This window comes from Papilio machaon, chromosome 21 (assembly GCF_912999745.1).
Source record: "Papilio machaon chromosome 21, ilPapMach1.1, whole genome shotgun sequence".
In the NCBI taxonomy this organism is placed as follows: Eukaryota; Metazoa; Arthropoda; class Insecta; order Lepidoptera; family Papilionidae; genus Papilio; species Papilio machaon.
In genome coordinates, this window is record NC_060006.1 from 5,293,143 (window position 1) to 5,312,967 (window position 19,825).

The following is a 19,825-nucleotide window of genomic DNA, read 5'->3' on the forward strand; positions in this document are numbered from 1 at the left end:
GAATTTCAGAATTAGAATTTGAAAAGAGCTTTGATTTAAATGAAGTCAAACCATTTTGATCTTTAAGCTTTTGAATTAGAGTGTATTTTGTAAAAGTGGATTAGTAGAGTAAAGGGTGTGAATTAAGATATAACAAAAGGAACACAAGAGGGGAATGTGACACGGGCACTGCTTAGTGTCAACCTCATATGCCTTTGATGTTGTATGTAAAATGTTTACGAGTGGTTATTTATTTGGAAACGGGGTCTTTATTATTATTATTTCAATAGGAAGGGCATGTTGTGTGACGCTTGGTGACACGACTTGCATTGGTACCTTTTGTACTCAGTATTTGTATTTATATGTACACCTCTAGGCGTTGACACTGTACATAGCATTATGTACCTACCCCTCTTCAAATATTTTACATTTTGTCAAACTTTTGGTACGCTTTTGAGAGATGTTCTTTTATGATGAGCAATTTTTGTGGACACTTTTTAGATTGGCAAATTTAAGTGTATGTTTTTTAATATTTACGTTATTTCAAGGCCTAATTTTCTCTTAATTTGAAGACAAAAAACAATCTAGTGAAGGAAATGTTAACCATAGGTTTCCACTGCAAAGCAAGTGTACAAACTCAAAATGCTATCTTTATATTTTAGAGAATCAGTGGAATGACTATGATTAGATGTTTTGGTACTTACGTGTACCCGCGCTTAAGGCTTAAAACGGCACGTGGCCGCGAGGTTCTTGAGCCATCTAAAATGACAGATATTTTGTTTACAGCTCTTATATACTTACTTGTTAACATAAAAGAACAAAACTTATACATACAACAAACATTCATTAATTTGAAGTACGTATTCATAACTCTGATTCAAGTACGCTTCAATTTAATTAACGTGTATTGTTGATCCTTATATCTGTGGAGTGTACTTGTCACAGAAGTCACGTAATTATTCGTCTTGTTATCTTATATGTAAAAGTTTGTTATGTATATTATGTAAGTTTTTTCTTTGAAAAACTTCGACTCCACTGAGTGGCTCAGAGCCTACCCCAAGTTAGGGGTGACTAGACCATAGTCAACCACGCTGGCCCTGTGCGGGTTAGTTGACTTCACACATATCATTGAATTTCTTTTCAGATATGTGCAGGTTTGCATCACGATGTTTTCCTTCATCGTAAGAACGTTAGATTAATGTAGGTACATATGTAAATCGAAAAACATATCGGTACATGGTGGGATTAGTATCCAGAACCTGCAGATTGCAAGTTAAGGGCTTAACCCCTGAGCTCGACGCTCCAATAATGTTCATTATACTTTAATTTAAATTTCAGAACTTTAATATTAAAGTATCTAGTTTCAAAGTTTTAGACACTATTTATGTTGATCGTTTTGGCGCAAATGACGCGCTCACCCAAGACAAGTGTCAGATAGCTGTAGTGAGGGGATGTAAGCGTTGATATTTGACATGTTTAGTGCTGCGCCGATACACCGGCACAGCGTTGATTTTCTCTCTAACAAAAGATAGTGATTTTTTAAATGGGATATAACATAGATTAAATTGCTTCTATTTATCTAAAAGAATGATTACGGATAGTTAATATTTCTAAACATTAATCATTATGAAATATTGGCCAACTGATGCAACGCAACACACATGTTTCCAGTCTGCTTTGTCGTTTACCGAATTTTGGATTAAAAGAAACAAAAACTAGCTATCACTTAGTATATATGTATGAGTTAAGTATATTTAAGTGATGTTAAATCGTCGACCCGCATCCCTTGTCTTGTTTGAAGTGGACAGTCCTTTGGTTATTTAACAAAATTTGTTTGGAAGAAGGGCTTAGAACTAGATATTAGAATAATAAAAAAGTAAAAAAGTCCATGAATAGTTTTTTTTTAATGTCACCAAATGTAATCCGAAAATCCCCTGAAGCAATCGTACGAATGGCATAGTCAATTACCTCTGTTAAGATCTTTTGGGTTTGTTTTCAAAACCCATAGAGTAGCGATTTAAAAAAAAACAAATAAAATCACGGATTTTTTGACAAGGTAGCTGTTTATTAAATTCGTAAATTTTTATCTAATCCAATTTAACTTGTAATAAATGTTATACCGGTTATTTTAAAAGATTAGAGTGTTGATGAAATTATAATAAAATGACAACAAATCGCTTACCACTAATTGCTTCTCCAACAACTTGTTAAGTAACATTTTAGTAAGGTTTGAGAATCACCTATGAATCTTATAGAAAAGTTGACTGTTAAAAAAATAAGACAGGATAATATTTTCTAACTTCTTCTTTTTATCTCTTTTACCTTTAACTATATAGTTTTAAACGAATCTACTCCACCGATGCCTTTAGCCCGAAAAGTAAATTTCAAAGTTATAAGAAACACAAGTATACCTCGTCTTTCTGTTTTCTTTCCAACAATACAAACGTCACAAGCACCGTACAATGCCTCGATTGTTCCTTTACAAGCAGACGATTGAAACCGATTGACAAAAATCGCAAATAACGTCGGGACAAGTTCTAGTGTTACCCTGGATATTATCCCATTGTGTCATTTATAGGTGGATAGAGATAGCTTCTAATTTCTAAGTGTTAAGGTTGAATATCCCGTATGATATGTAGGTTATATTTGACAGTTTAGATCGTCATCAGAGATTGTATTTTGACATTTTCATCCCATTTTGCTGAATCGTCCCGGGGCTAATCGTTTGGAACGCGACAATCGGCCATTCATCGGTCGGGTTGTCGCTTATTGTGCTAGAGTGGGCGAATGCCGCAAATTGCGATTGCTATTGATTTTATCTTTTGATACCTTGTTATATGTCAGCGGAGATTCAATTATTGTTAGCTGAATGAGGATTTGGTGAGTCAACTCAACGGATAAAACTACGACTTGAAATCTTTTATAAGTAAAAGGCTTTAGTCAATAGTCAAAGGCTAGTTCATTCGAAGAAATCTTTGAACAAATTGAATTGAAAGTATTATGTCGACATAAATTTGTTCATTGTAGGAATAAAAATTTACCTAGTTAATTGTTTAACAATTCCATAACAAAGTTTGATTAAATAAAAACTTTTTCGAAAAATTCACATACAAATTATAAGTTGTACAAACTAAGTATTGAAAAGTTTAACGGCTTAACTTAACAATTGTTATCAAACAAGTTTTATTAAAAACGTACTTTTTACATATTGTTGAACAGCAAATGAACATTCGTTACTTGAGGGTTGTTTTGAGATTTACTTATAATTTGTTTGCAAGATTATAGAACATGTACTTTATGATGAACTAGCTGTCGCCCGGGACTCCGTTAAATAAAAAACGTAATAATTTCCAGACTATTGTTCTACATCTGTGCCAAATTTCATCAAGATATGTTGAGCCGTTCTAGAGATACCTTCAAACAAACATCCATCCATCCATCCATCCATCCAATCTTAGTATGGTTTGTTTTCTTTACTTTTATGTTGACCTCAATTAAGAACATTTCTTTAGGTTCATTATTTAAACTTTATCTGATTTGTTTCCATTATTACGTAATAAATTTTACAATGTTCATCTCAAAACTTTAAATGTATCAAAACAACAATAGCATATTAGAATTTTCTAGAAATCAACTAAACATGGGGTTAATCCGTTCAACTTGAAATTACTATTGCATCAAAACTGATTTAAGTATTGTAAAGATTTTTTTTCACAAACCTTTATACGAAAATATGAACCGGGTGCATCTCAAATGAATAGATAGCAATAACCCCAACAACTTAACAAAAGAAATGAAGGCAACTCCAAATATCCTTATCCTCGGAATAAGATTTAATAACGTTTTGTTAAACGAATGCTCTTTTTACAAACCTCTTTGTCGGTCATTTGTAATACTTACCAAAATTAAATGATCTACCCTGTAAAGGTTGTGTAGACTTTGCAGCAGGCGAAAACGGAGTCACTGGTAGGTCAAGTACAACTGGTTGTTAGGATTCTCAAGAGATCCTTCCGTTTAATAAGTTGTGTTTTGTCATTAAAATCTTTGTTAAGTTGTGGCCCTGTTCGAATACGAACGGGTGCTCCGCTGCCATCTTGTATGTGGTGTGGTATATACAGTCAAAACCGTTTATGGCGACATCGTTTAGAACAACAAACCGGTTAAATTGACCAAAACCAAAGGTCCTGGCTGAATGTTATATACATATCTTTCCTATTAATACCTGTCACCGGTTGTTACAACTATCGGTTTTTACGACTCAATATGAGTAGTCCCTTCGATGTCGTTATAACAGATTTTGACTGTACTAATATTATAAATGCGAATGTTTAGATGGAAGGATGGAGGATGGATGAATTTTTAAAAGAATTTCTAAAACGCCTCAACCGATCTGTATGAAATTTGGCATAGATGTAGAACATAGTCTGGAAGAACACATAGGCTACTAATTTTTTTTTTGATTCCTCGCAGACGGAGTCGCGGTCGATAACTAGTACAAATATAAAATAGGTCCACTATTATGTAACAGTGTTTAAGGGAAAATAAAGCTATCTTTATCTTTATCTTTATTATTTAAAATAAGGCTATCGGCAAAAGTAACGCAACATAATATATAGGTAAAGTTACCGTAGATAACTTCCGTACATCTGATACCCTTTAAAGGCAAGTACAAATGGCAGAGGAAAATTGCGCACAGAAAATGCAAGATTACAAAAATAGCAAATATACCAAAAATGTAGCAATTAGATTTGAGAAAGATAATTTGTATATGTTTTATTTCTTGTTTTGAAGATATATAAATATTACTTGTATAAAGCCCGCTACACACTTTCAGTTTTAACTGTATTGTTGGACTATTTAATAAGTATGTGTGTAAACAAAACTGAGAATTGTACTGTTTGCCCGACAATTTAAATTTTTCCTACACATGTACGATTTAACTGATTAAACAGTTAAAACTGAAGATGTGAAGCGGGCTTTAAATTCCTTTAACATAACTTGTACGAGTTTTGGACTAAATATCTTATTACTCTGTATCTAAGTCTATCTAACATGAAGTTCGACTGATATCAATAAAGATCCCTCCCCCTAGGCGGGGATAGCGTTGCCAAGCGTCCGGATAAAGCCGGACATGGGTAGGTTTTTTGATTGCGTGTCTGGCCCAAATATACGGTTTTCCGGCTTTTGTTAGGCTTTTTACATTTCACAAACGAGAGTGTACCTATTAATACTGAGACAAAATCCTAAATAATATAGGGTGTCCTTTCTTCATAAATGTCCGGCCAAACTGGCTGGTCTGTCCGGCTAGTAGGTTTGGCGAGCTGGCAACCCTAGGCGGGGTGGTAAAGTGGTCGTGTCGATCGAAATTGCCCGCGGCAACAATATTGTCCACCGAAACCAAACTATATACATACGTGGAATTGGATGTATTTATGTGCTACTAGTGGTTGCCTGCGACTTCGTTAGTGTGGAATTAATAAATAGTTCCCTAAGTTACTCTCGCACACTAAAGATACCTTCCAGTAAAAGTCTGGAAGTTATATGGAAGAAACGCGGACTTGCGTGATAAAATTTTAAAAATTAGATTTCCGTTTTAAGGAACGCAAATGTATCGTTTCGTATTTTCGTGAAATATATATTTTTTTCCCGATTTTACACACGGATTTATAGCTGTGATCATTTGTGTTTATCTTCAGTTGCGATTGCCTTATTGAAGATTGTGTTTGTTAGTTCTTGAAAGACTTTTGATTACACTTACCGTGGGTTTCCGAGACCAAGATCTGTATAAAACATATTGTCATCCGTTTCATCTTTGACGTCGGTGTGCTCTCATGTCAGCAATGTGCGAGGATTTTCGCAAACAAAATTGGCTACATAAGCCACATGCGAGCACACCAACGTCAACACCGGAGCTGAAGGCAGTCGCCGTGGCCGATATCGGCCGGGATTACATTATCATCATCATCATCTTTGACAAAACAATATTGTGTTTTAAGCGAAGATATCCTGCTTATTTACATTATTGTTTACGTGTGTAACTTCTTTAATTTTAGTTTGTTTGTGTAATGTTTTAAGTAATTTTTCATGTTTTAGTTTGACATTGAGCATGTTTCGCTCTATAGTATTTTGGTAGGTCGCAATTCGCAGATTTAATTTCGTCAGGGACAATGTTTGTTCATGATTCGAGTTATGTATCGAAGATTTTCCTCTTCGCCTCAAGTGGTATTTGTTTGTTTTTAAATACTTTATCACGCTTTCTTTATTCTATTGTTAGTTTCCATAGTTGCAAGGTCTCTTGACTACCTATATATTATTTGGTAAAGAGTACTTTGGATAATATTTTGTATATCAACGACAACGTGCATCAAACGAATCGTCTATTGGCTATATCGTCTTTATTACCTCTTTGTGTTAGTATATTTGTTTACTTCTTTAATTGAAATGTATATATTCATAATTTTTACTAAACAATTTCGTTCTGAAGTATTTTTTAATATTTATCCATACACATATTTAAGCGATTTTGTTTCGTAAAATGTTCGCATACATGATAAAATCTCAGAGAAAAGACATTTTTAGAATACATATCTGACTCGCAAAAACAAAAAGCTTTTAACGCTTATTTGAATAGCATCCTACTTAGTAAATTACGTCGCGCCGCTTCACGTGAAAACCTAAATAGAGTAAAGTACACAACGCCAGGCGGAGTACGTCCAAATTAGGCGCGAAATCGCTCACGAGGGCCGTTCGCGAAACCTCGTTAGCCGACGCCATGTTTGTTCGGCGACAGCGAGGGTGGTGCCCTCTATGTACACAATGACCAAGAGTTAGGTGCAAGTAAAAATACACGATTTAGACCCTTATGTGCCCTAACCCAACGGAATAAGATATGTTATTGTTATACACGCAGTTTGCTGGCTTCGTTATTATGTTTGGCAAGGGTATGTAGCTGACACAGGGGTGTGGGTAACACACCCTCTGGTGTCGCGATTGTGTGACGCAATAGCTCGTATGTGAAATGGATATGCAACGCGATACTGAACTAAGTGGTATGGCGCTGTGATTGCGAAACTTACTATATTGTCTTATCGATGGAGAAAAAAAATTATACAAAAAATTTATCTTAGTCCCTGATAAAAAAACAAAAACCAGTTGAATACTTAATAGGAAAAGGCCGTCAATTTTATAAACAATAGTTGGAAGTGAAAATGTGTGAACATTGAATTATTCACTGATCACATAAACAAAAAAGTAATGAGATTGAATGTGGATGGATACATACTGTGCGGACCCTCCATAGGGATAAGGGCAGGTTGATGATGATTGAATTATTTAGTCAAAAGTATACATTTATACACGCATACAATCACTCAGGAGATACTTAATATATTAATAACAATACCTTTATTCGCTTAGCGACGCAATGTTCAAGGCATTTTTTTCTAAAGTTACTAAGAAAAGCTCTTGCTACTCAAAGGTCTAAGTGATGATTTTCGTCGAATATAACAAGGTTTGTTTCTATAATGTTACTCTCATATTATCACTTTTTTAGATGCAACATCAAACATGACTAATATTCAGTTATGCTGTAAAATATTTTCTCATTAAGCGTCATACTTAGCGGTTAATAACACTTGGAAGGAGTGAAAGTTATTGCCATATTATGTTTGAGGATTTGTCGATAAGAACTTCGAAGACGGTGAATGTTAGGTGAAGAGGTTTTTACGTAAATATTTTAAAATTCCTTAAATGTTTCTAACTTTATAACTTTTGTTTTACAAAAGATTTTTTTTCATCCTTCTGATTTTATGCCAAAATATACATTTAAAAAATAACAATAACGATTACCTGACTTTCCAAAAGTAACTGTCACATAATGTGTTCAACTAAATTTTAATTTTCATTATTATGCGTTTTCTGCTATTACTTGTGCAAACTGCTTTATACGTGAAAACTGTAAAAAAACGTTATTAAATATTAAAAATTAAAAAAAACCCCGTTTCAACCTTTCCAAAACTAGGTTTTTGAAGGCAAATGTCAAATAACAAAGAAAACTATGTTTGGAAACGTCTTTAGTTCTAAAACAAATAAAAGGGGTAGACAGTAAACAAAGTTCCAGTTTTCAAGACAATAGAAAGGAATTGCTTTTCTTTTTGTTTGTCTTCTTCAGTCTAATTGGAACGCGTGTTGCACTCTCGCTTTGTCTTCTGAGACTTAAATAAGATATCTTTGTCTCTGACATCTTGTATTATATTCGAAGTGTTAGCATAGGTTAAATGCTCTGAATTCTGGAATTGCATTTTTGTGCTTAAAACGGTCGTAATCATTTTATATATATTATTCTTTCATTTTATTTCACCTTTGTGTTATTGTGTGCTTTGTAGTGATGTAAATTCAACTTTAAATCTTAAGATTTACAGTTCATTTTAGGGAAAATTTAAATTTTAGATGCACTAAAGAGATATTCACACTTGGAAAAAGAATACGCGCCATCAATGAACTAAGTTATCAATAATAATTTCATCATCATTTCAAAGTTTACGGTATAGGTAGATCAGTAACAGAAATATATAAGGGACGAAATACCTAATCAGAGACGCTGAAATGTCGTATCTGGTTGTATTATAGAGTATTATAGATATAGTATAGTATATATATAGTATCATCCCTTTGCACGACCGCCTCTAAATGCCGAGGGGATAAATTAATTCGTGCAATTAATGTAGGGTTCAGAGAGAAGGAGGCTATCTCCAAGGAATTCAATTATTGATACCTCCCGCTGATCCCTGTCCCGCTCACCAATCTGTCTGTCGTTTTATAAGTGAAAGAAAATTGTACTCAATCCCTCCCCGTATTAAATTGTATGTGTCAGGTTTGGATATTTAATTATATCCATTGGAGGCTGTTTATAGATAAAGCTTTGTATTAAAATTAAACATATCGTTGGTGCCTACTTCTAGAAGAACAGAGTAATCAAGAAAAAAAACCAGATATAAAAATGACTTTGCATCGTAACGAGATCACCGAATCATGAAAAAGTTCTTTAAAAGTTTTTAAATTTTATTAACCTCCTTCTGGATTTAGCATCAAAATATTTTTTTAGGTGCGACAGCTAAATATATAAATATAATTGCATAGCATTAAAACAATTATGTTATGCTTTGATTTAAAAAAAATCTCAATCTTCGAAATAGCACAATATTTTCTGAAGAAATGTTGGAAAAACTATTGTGCTAAGATAATGCTGTCCGAAAACTGATTCGATCGTTTCTCTTGTAGGATTGACTATTGTTGGCATTGTACGGAGTGATGCTTGAACCGTATGTCTAGTGGGTCGACTGAACAAGGGAGTTAAGGTAGCGCACATAGACGTTGCCCCGGCGGTGACAGGCGCAAGTGGCCGCTAATTGCCACTCGAGCGCCAATTACGACGATACGACTCGCAATGCAAAGCGGGTTGAGGCTGCTACCATAGTAAGATGCGCCGCGGGTTGAGATTAGGTCATAGACCATTTAATGGCCGCCAACGCATCTGTTGTTTTTCTGGCGTAGCGGATGTCCATGGGCGTCGGATCAAATAATTTTAGGTGATGCGCTCTTTTGCTCCCTTCTATTATTAAAAAACAAGTCGCAAAAGAAATTATAAATAGTCATTGAGAGTCGTGCGTATTTCTATGTTTCGCGGTAAGCATTTATTTTCATAAAGAAATTATGAAGTTTTAAATTGTTTTGTATAACATACGATCATTGTAAATTTGGTTCATGTTTAAATATAAGTTACAAAATTTGACTTTTGCTGCTTTCAACGGTTTATTTTATGCTACATCGTCATAGATTTAAGGGAAGATTTATTGAAAATTACAAAAGCTCATCACTGGAAGATTGAGTAAGATAAATATCAATTTCTCCATAATGTAGTAGTAAAGTTTAGTCCATTGCTTTACACACGTGTCCGTAATCTTTCTATATCTTTTTAAAATAGTACAATGTATATTTATATTAGTTAAACATATGTTCAGCTCCAACAGTCAATGAAATTATAGCGTGTTTATGTAACACATTTTCCTTGTATTAAATACGCTATCACCTATCACTCAGTTGTCGGGTTAAGTTTGAAGTGTGACGCGGGTTCTCCGGCGACGAGCGTTGAGCGAGCGAATGTGAAACACTCGAAACACTTGAGCCGAGCGCGGATTACGAATCGCTCCCGACCCGCCCGCTCCACACATACACACATACCTTACAACAAAAGAATACACGTACAAAAGGAGCTCACATGGACACACCTCTTGGAGAATTTTTCAGTGCCTAGCCTAACTAACGCTGCGCCCACCTTTTTTTTCCTGTTAAACTTTTACTCGTTTTGTATACGTTGTGTGTTTTCGCTTGTTGTCGCATTACTTTGATGGAGTCTACTTTAAAATAAATTAACCCAAAAAATAAGGTAATGAGAACTACAAAACGAGAAAAGTTTAATTTGGTTTATTTTGATGTAGTTGGTTTAATTTTAATAACTCATTACATCGTACAAGGGAAAGCAACTATTTATGAAAACTTTGCTACCTTCTCCACGTAGTACGTAAATAATTTTCTTGTGACAGTTTTTATTTAAGTTTAATCTTACTTCTTACTATCTCACTAATATTATAAATGCCAATGTTTAGATGGATGGATGGATGTTTGTTTAAATGTATCTCCAGAACGGCTCAACGGATATTGATGAAATTTTGCAATAATGTAGAACATAGTCTGAAAGAACCATAGGCTAATTATTACGTTTTTTTAGCTCCGCGCGGACAGAGTAGCGGGCGACAACTAGTACAAAAAAATTATTTAAAGCACAACTTGAGGTTTTATGATTCAGAAGTGGATATATGTTATGCACATAAAATTCCTTATTAAATTTACCAGACCAAAGTTGTAATTTTACTGTTTAGTATACAAGACAGAATCGTTTCTTACAATACTATTTTTTTACACCAAAACTATCTATTATTTTCACTTCACTATACCTACGCATGCATTACACGGTAAATACATAGGACAGGCTCAGATATAGATATAAATGGCTCATTATACTATAATTATGGTATTGAGGGTAGAAATGAAATGTGAAAATTTTCAGTATAAGTACTGACTGTACGTCACATCAATTGTGCGTGTTTACTGTGCCCCTATCAAACGTGCAAAGAGAAAGCACATTCATATACAATATACATAATAACTAAGTAAAATATGTGGTACCGCAGTATACCGCAATTTACATGCTAGGAACCGTAATGGGTGCGTACCTTTTCCTATTTCAAACGGAATAAGTATGAACGTAATAGGGCTCTTTCGTTCTTGTTTTGGATTTACTTTCGTAACTCACATTTTTGTTTTACGGTTTTTTACGTAAACTAAATTTTAGGTTTACACGAGATGTTTTTGTCTGCTATTGTATTTATATTAATACTAGCTGTCCGCGACTCCGTCTGCGCGAAATTAATCTATGTATGTGTTCTTCCAGGCTATGTTCTACATGTGCCAAATTTCATCAACATCCGTTGAGAACTTTCGGAGATACCTTCAAACAAACATCCATCCATCTAAACATTCGCATTTATAATATTAATAGATTAAGCCAATTTGTGTGCCTATCAAGTTCTTCACTTAACTCAGTTCAATTTTATTTATTGTTTCCGTTATGATAGAACAATATTTTTTTAAACAAGATAACATTTTTTAAAGAAAAATATGATGAAAAGGTAAAGATAAATTTATTTTCGAACACACAATTCAATTAGATTTTCCGATAAATTATTAAAAATAATTATTACATGCATCTTATTACATCCCAAATTAAACAAAACAACAAAATACAATACCCAGAGCGGCGCGGCGTCTAATTGCCGCATAATGTTGAAATTTGCAAAATAGATACGTTCATGAATTATAGATGTGCCAAAACTATACCCTCCCGTGGGCATGTTATTTACGCGTCAGCTCATAGGTATCATCGCTGGCCCCTTGTACGTAATTAATCGCGAGGGCTGTCCATATTCCCGACGAGGCCCGGCTTTATTAAATTTTAGCGCTTGCCGACTCAACATAGCCCTCCCCCTCCAAGCTCTCCCCTAACCCCCACAACACCCTCCGCAATGAATAGAGCCGTCACTTTTACTATTCACAGCGGCCCGGAGGATTAGTGAGATGAATTTTCCCAATCCTCCCGAGGCTTCGAATTGTGCGTGGGGCTGGTATCGTTGAGGATTTTGTGCGATTGTGGGACGATTATGGGACTATATTGGTATGATACATAGGCAGGTCAATATCAAATCTTTGTTTTGTATAAATTCTTCTTTCTTTCACAAGCATACTTGAAGATTATTTTCACGTAATATTCTGAAGCGTGTTAGGTATGTATACCAAAAGATGTTTTGAGAGATGTCAGTCTATGGCTTTGGCGTATTTTTTCCTACAATTTAGTCTTCGTTTTTACAAGTAACCAAAATTGTATACATCTTTACAAAACAATACATGAGTTATTTTCAGGATATGTAACTTACCCAAATTGTGCAAATCACATTCAAAAGATCTGCAATTGAAATGGTTGGTGGCCGCGAGGCGTGCTGGCTGCGTTCAAGTTAGGATGTCGGCTCTCTCGCGAACGCCTGGGGGTGTAATATTTTTCGCCCCAATGAAAACACCGAGCGTTCGTTCCCTTTTGTCCCGACACAATGTACGTTCGTTATATTTTTTTTAATAAACCGGATCCCGTAAATCGTGGAATCGATGGCCGCCGGCGACCCGCTCCCGAATCACACGGTTAATTATTGACACATCCGTTTTTTATCCGGACCCCCTCGAATAAAGCGCCATTGTGACCGCCTAATATTATTCTCTTTGTAGTTTGGAATGGCGATTTCCTTACCTTTGTACGTTACGTTTGGATGCTGCTTTTGTATGATTGAAACGTGCAAGGCGTTATTTGTTTTTAAATTGGTGGTTATCAATTTTCATAGAGCAGAATATTACCTCACAGCTTAACCTATTTGTAAATATCATTGTTGTTTTATAATTATACCTGCATCACACATAGACAATAGTTTACAGCGAAATATATTTTAATAAGAAAATTTTCTTAAGCTAATTAATAAAAGGAAATTAGAAAGCAAGATCTTGGTCATAAAATACGTAGCTGCAATAAAGATTTGGTGTTGCTAGTTTTTAACAGAAAAGTTCTGTAAAAGAACAATATCTCCAAGGATTTGATCTATAGTAGCGTACTATGACAAAGTATTAGGAACCGCACTCTTGGATGCTAAGATTTAGTTACAATTTCTATTTGTTGAGGCAACATAGGTCATAACATATGAAGAACATTTGATGTTTTTAATTGTCTTACTTTGTGCCACGTGCCATTGATATTTACAGATTTAATCAGAACTAGAACAATGAGTTAGACGAATATAAGTTTAAATTGATGATACTTTGTGGCAAAAACAAGGCTTACAATTGAATTTCTCGACTGTAATGAGATGCGAAGTGGCGAGGGTGGCGACGTCACAAACTACCCCCGATCTAGATAAAGGGTTGTTCGGTATCGCGCTCGACGCGGTACGTACCGATCGCTTGCCGATAACAGCTATCGGGCACGGAAACCTGCAGGCGAAGTCGCTTCAAAAAATTATAGCGCGTCTCTAACATGCGATGGAAGGTTAATGTAGAGATATGCAAAACAACCAATAAAATATAGCTCATTTAGAAAAGAACGGCTGCACAGTCGTTTCCTTCGTCTAGATTTTTCCCTCTTACTTTGTAACCACTCTGTGTGTGGCAATATTGCTTAGCATATATGATTACTAATACGAAGCTAACGAACACGATCTGTTTACATCTATTGACTAACTAGATTGAAAATGAAGGTGGCTAAAGTCACAATTTGCCTACTGAACATCTTTGCTCTTTCCTTTCCACATCTTTATAGTTTCCCTACTATTTATATTACTATAATGTTTGGCATTTCAAAAATTCAAATTCAATTCAAAAATTGTATATACATTTCAACATGTAAGGGAAGTCATTGGCTCCTTTAATACAGGGAAACCTAGTAAAGGTTATAATGAAACAGATATGTAAAATGAAATGATACAATAAAGATTTATTATTATTATTATTTGTAATGACTACTTCTCTATCTATGTTACCTCTACTTCATCATACTATGGTATCGAAATGCAGAAATCCTTCGAAGGTTTGCAAAATTTCCTAGTTATCTATATATTTGTTTGTTTTACTTTTTTAACCAAATTACCCTTAAGACCTAACTTTATAGGATTACTTCTATTCTAAGTTGTTTACGAGACCTTATTACCCTTTCGGATGTCCGAAGCGATTATTAATGACGTGTTTTTTGTGCGGCTGATTACGCGATGCGGTCAAAGACAAAGCTTTGTGTTCTCACCGAATTCTAAGAGGATCACGTTACACCAGTGCCAGCGCTTTCCTTCACTGTACCTTTATATTGTGCCGCATCAGCTTTGATATGCCGCATTCGAATAGAGCAATTTATAATTTAATAAATCAAAATCTATTGATGTAAGATTTTAAAAAGTCGAATTTGATTTACAAAATGTAGAATATAATTTTAAGTTAAAAAGGCTCAGCAAGTTACACAGTCTAATTTGTGCTTGATTCTGCTCTTTTATAAAGTGGATATGGTTATAACGGGGAGACATTTTTATATCACAAGTTTACATTTGACTTAATGGCAAATTATTCAACACATCTTAAGCAAAGCCATTTTGGTTGACAGTAAAGTTTTTCAATTTAAAATTTTACAGGTAATATTTTTGAAGTGTCATCGTAAAAAAAAGTAACAGTTCCCGGCTAGCTAATGCAGAGAGGGTATACAAAAAAATGTCGAATGAATTCCCCTCAAGCACCATCCGCTAAAACTTGTCGTTTAATTGCTTCGAGCTGAAAAATCGACCCATGAATGAAAACCAAAAAAAATTATATTTCCTAAAACAGTCGATGGAAACCACTAAGCGCCCTTCCCCAGCCTTGTTAACACAAAGAACTGTAAAATCCGTGCAATTTGTACCCTCGGCACTCGCCTTCTACATATATACTTATCGATTTATCACAAACACAGCCCGCACTTTTGAAAAGCTAAGCCCTGACCCGGCGGTCGATTGTCAATTTTAATCCGTGGCATGAGAGTTGAGATCTCATCGGTATCGACTCGTCGGATACGATATTTGGTGCCGCGGGATACGGTAAAAATTCCGTCTTGTCGTAGGCACGCCGCGCCACCGCCGCCCCCTACCCGGGCGACATTTTTACGAGTGGGCGAGAGGGGGCCGCCCGCGGTCGCTCCCGTCATTTCGTTGTCATACGGAGGCTCCTTTTTGCGCGATCACCGCGCGAGCGTCGGCGTCGACAATACTGTTCAGTATTTTTATTCTTTTCGAGAAGAAAACGTTGGAAAAAAATGCCGTAGAGAAAATGACGAACAATACCGCCCTTCGGCGAGATTACCGCCATCAGAAAATGAACGCTTTGTTAGATCCGTCCGGCGGAATGTTTTCAGTTGTTACATTAGTCTTGTCATTTTCATTAGAGCAGGGCTCGGCGGGCTATGAAAAGTTGTCGAATACCTACTTCCCCCGCCTCCGCCGCCCTCTCACCGCTCTTACCTGTACGTTTCCAATTTGGAAAAGTGCCACATAGTTATTAACCCTAGCCTCCTACTCCGCACTTTATTTACTTAATAGCGGACACAAATCTTTTTTCTTAAAGTTACAATACATAAATGTAACATATACATAAACTGCAGACATTGCAGATGAGCATGCCTAGCTATAATTCCATAAAATAGAATGATGTACAAAATAAAAAAGCCCAACTAAACGGTGGTCCTATGCAACAAAAATTTATCTCGAATTTCACACTTAAGGCACATCATACACAAGGCAGTCTAAATGTTAGTCGTTAAGTGACTTGCGCAATACATAGTCATAGAGGTTCGTACTCAGCGCGCGTCGTCGACATTTCTATCTGTCATCGCTAAAGACAGTCGCTCGCAACCTGTTTGTCAAGATCGTCGTAAGAAAAGAGGCTACAATTTTCAAGATGACGCAGCAAATCTATGCTGTTGACATGTTGTCGATATGCCTGTACTGACTGAATAGGCGACTCGCGTCAACGATTCCAAGTTGTGTGTACGAAACACGCACAACGCGATTCTCGCGACGCAACCATACAGTATTAGTGTCGAAGTATACTTTACTTTGTGAAAAGGGGTAATTTTAACCAACCACTTATACTCATTCGCTCCTTTCTCTAATAAAAAACATTCTTTGCGCTTAGCGTTGCCAGGCGTCCGGATAAAGCCGGACATAGGTAGGCTTTTTGATTGCGTGTCCGGCCAAAATAAACGGATTTCCTGCTTTTGTTAGGCTTTCCTGCTTTAGTTAATAATATAGGGTGTACGACTTTTCTACCCAAATATCAGGCCAAAGTGGCTGGTCTGTCCGGCTAGTAGGTTTGGCGACCTGGCCACCCTATTTGCGCTCGTGGGACTGCATAGCTAGTCTTATTGATCAACTCCGACGAGATGTGCCACCGTTAATACGTTCAGCGCCGCCAACTCATCTAGCGAGTCCACTAAAATGTATGGGGCAGGCATACGACAAAACATCGTTAAAATTGTAGTTCCCTGGAACTTGTAAAAAAATTTATACTTTTGTCACAGATCGTATCAGTGAGCAGTTAGCCCAGGAGTTGGTCAGCCAGAACGCCGAGCTGAAGCAAGTGACGGCGGCGGCAGGCTACGTGTCAACACCAGTACGTGATAAATCCATCACACCAGAAAAGTATTTCAACAAACCAGTATTTGGTAAGTCTGGTTTTTACCAACTTAAGAAAAAATTACGTCAAATTCTGAAATTTTCCTTCATCGTAAGAACGTTGCATAAATGCACATATGTAAATCAAAAATCGAAAAACACATTGGTACATGGCGGAATTCGAACCTAGGACCTGCAGATTGCAAGTCAAGTGCTTAACCCCTGAGCCAATGACGCTCTAATTTCCGTTACTACTACGTCCAATTTTCTAAACTTTCATACTTATCTTATTACTAGCTGTTGCTTTGCGGCTTTAGAAAAAAAGTTCCGAAGATACCTTCAAACAAACATCCGCAACAAACATCTAAACATTCGCATTTATAATATTAGTAAGATTACTTTCTTGATTGTACTTATCGCCTTTTATTAGCGTATCAGAAATTTCGTCACAATGGTAAGACATCGTCTACGACTAATATAATCTCTCATTTCAACGTTTCAATACTGACAATAATTCAACTAAACATACTAAAATTCAAGAAACTAAAACGTAATATGATAACTAAAATCAAAACGAAGATATGCATCCAACTTCAACACTTCAATACACATTTAACAGGAGCATGCATCTATCCGCTCCAATGCCTTTCCACATTCAAATTATCAGATACGTCGATCATGTCGGTGATTGTTCAGTACATGTATAACAAGGCAATCGCTTGTACGCTATTGTTGCGCGCGCGCATCTGCAGCTCTCGATTGTATGGTAACGGAATTAGATTTCAAATATAGATGTGTTTTTTATATCTAACGGCTTCTTTAAAATTGATCGCTTATGGATTTTTATTATTGATTTAATTAGATTCACTTTAATGCAGTGTTATGAAAGCTTAAAGCTACATAAATTATGAATCAGCTAAACAACGTATTCGTAATGAAATAGTTGACTTCACAAACACTTGATTGCACGTTGCATCATGATTATTTCCTTCACAAAAGAATTATTTATTACGTCTGTAGTAGTGGTATTAGTACAGAAAAATATATGTGACATACGAGAAGACATCGTAAAGATCGTAGTGGCACGGAAGGAGTTATTTTATAGGATCTTGAGACGCGGCGTCAAGCGACCAATCGTCACCTCGCGTGTGACCGGGCGGAGCCTGCACTGTGTCAACGATATCGATTCGACCCCATCACACATGTTTAGTTTTTTTTAAATGCTATATGTGTACTGTCAAATGTTTTTCATTCATTAGTGTTCTATAGTGTTGATGAAGACTTTGTTAGAGTTTTTCTTGCTTATTTGCCATATACAGACATCAATCATACTAATCACACTAAAAGGGTTTTTCAACAAGAACTTTGTTTTCTAAAACAAAATAAAACAAAGAGTTTAGATGAAGATGATTCAAATTTTTATTGTATTACGAAGAGAAAAGTTTGGCAATTATGAGTGAAAAATGATATTTGGCAAATGTCCACCACGACCACGCTGACAGATGTCGATTCTTTCATCAAAGTTTTTAATCACTTTTTGGCAAAATGGCGGGTCTATTTCGTTAATTAGGTACGTCACGGATTTTGAGTTTTAAGGCCTCGATTATAAATGCGAAAGTCTGAATGGATGGGTGTTTTTTAATATGATCTCCATAACAGCTTAACGGATCTCGATAAGATTTGGCATAGATGTAGAACATAGGCTGGAAGAAAACATAGGCTACTTACTAAGTTTTTTACTAAGCGGACTAAGTCGTGGGCAAAAGCTATTAGTAATAATTTTATTATTATGTATATAGATGTTGGGGGTGAAGTAGAAGAAACTTTACGTTGAATTATAAATAATTCGTTTGCTTTATGATAGGTACGTAAACGTTTTAAACCGAACTGGAAATTATCTGTTGTATGTTGTTGTCAAACAAAGCTGTATGATATGTTATTTAATTCAATTTAACGGAAAAGTAGAAATATTGATTTGAAAATATTTTATATCTTTTTTCACCTTAACAATATTGTATTTCAAAAATGAATACAGGTATGATAGATAATTTTCCCTAAGCCGTAGGTAGCAGATCGTGAAAGCTTTGTGAGCAATTACTCTCGAAACTTTATTGTGCTTGATACCAATGATATTAAAATAGAAAACCGATGCTACCTCTTTATGTTTTTTTAATATAATAATGTAATTCTAAAAGCTTTTTATGACTGCGTTATAATATATACTCCGTGTAACTTCCTAACGACGGCGCCGACTAACTTATTAATTAAATGAAAATATAATTTCATAGCCTATAACATTTATTTTTTTACTCTAAACAATCGCTTCTCAATGTCGATTAGCAATTTCAAGCTATTAAAATATCACAATCAACCCAAATAACAAAGAGGAGCGCACATCATATGGGGAGTTTCTATCGGTACGTAGGACGCACTTTAAAAGTGAAATCATGACATTTCCCTCTATATTTAGGCACCTAAACCGTTTGCAAACAACATTGAGAGCCGGCGCGCGAGTAAATGAAGGGGGAAAAGGAGGGTCCTAAACAAAAGGTGCGAGCCCTCCCACCACCCCGCCACATCGACCCGGCTAGAGGGTAAAGTGTAGGATCACCACGATCACAATTTTTTTAGGATAATCCCGAAATACTATTGATGTATTTAAAAATTTGTGCATCGTACTTCGTATAATATTTAGTTTGAGTTACATATTCAGTAGTGGAGTCAGAAGATCAGAGGTGCCTAATTCAATTTTTAATTGTACAAGTTACTAGTACTACTAGCCTTTTCACACTTTCGTTTCTTATTTCCTTCTCAAAGAATTTTCGGGATATAATAGCTGGAAATTGTAGTTGAAATATGTAAAGTTTTTGTGACATTTATTGTCTTCTAATAATACCATAATAACCACTATTTGGTTGTTATTTTCAAACCTGCATTTTTTATAATCCACATTTACTCGTTTTTTAAAATATCAGTTTATGCATCCATTATTTCGTATATCCATAAACCGC

General features: G+C 35.6%; 1 protein-coding gene across 2 annotated transcripts in view; it reads left to right on the forward strand.

Annotated features, from left to right (window-relative positions):
• LOC106714490 (Fanconi anemia group J protein homolog) overlaps positions 1 to 19,825 on the forward strand; it is a 46,321-nt gene that overhangs the window by 10,226 nt on the left and 16,270 nt on the right. For both annotated transcript variants that reach the window (XM_045683049.1, XM_045683050.1), the window contains exon 3: positions 16,721 to 16,864. In XM_045683049.1, the coding sequence (XP_045539005.1) occupies positions 16,721 to 16,864 (144 nt within the window). The remainder of the gene's footprint in view (positions 1 to 16,720; positions 16,865 to 19,825) is intronic.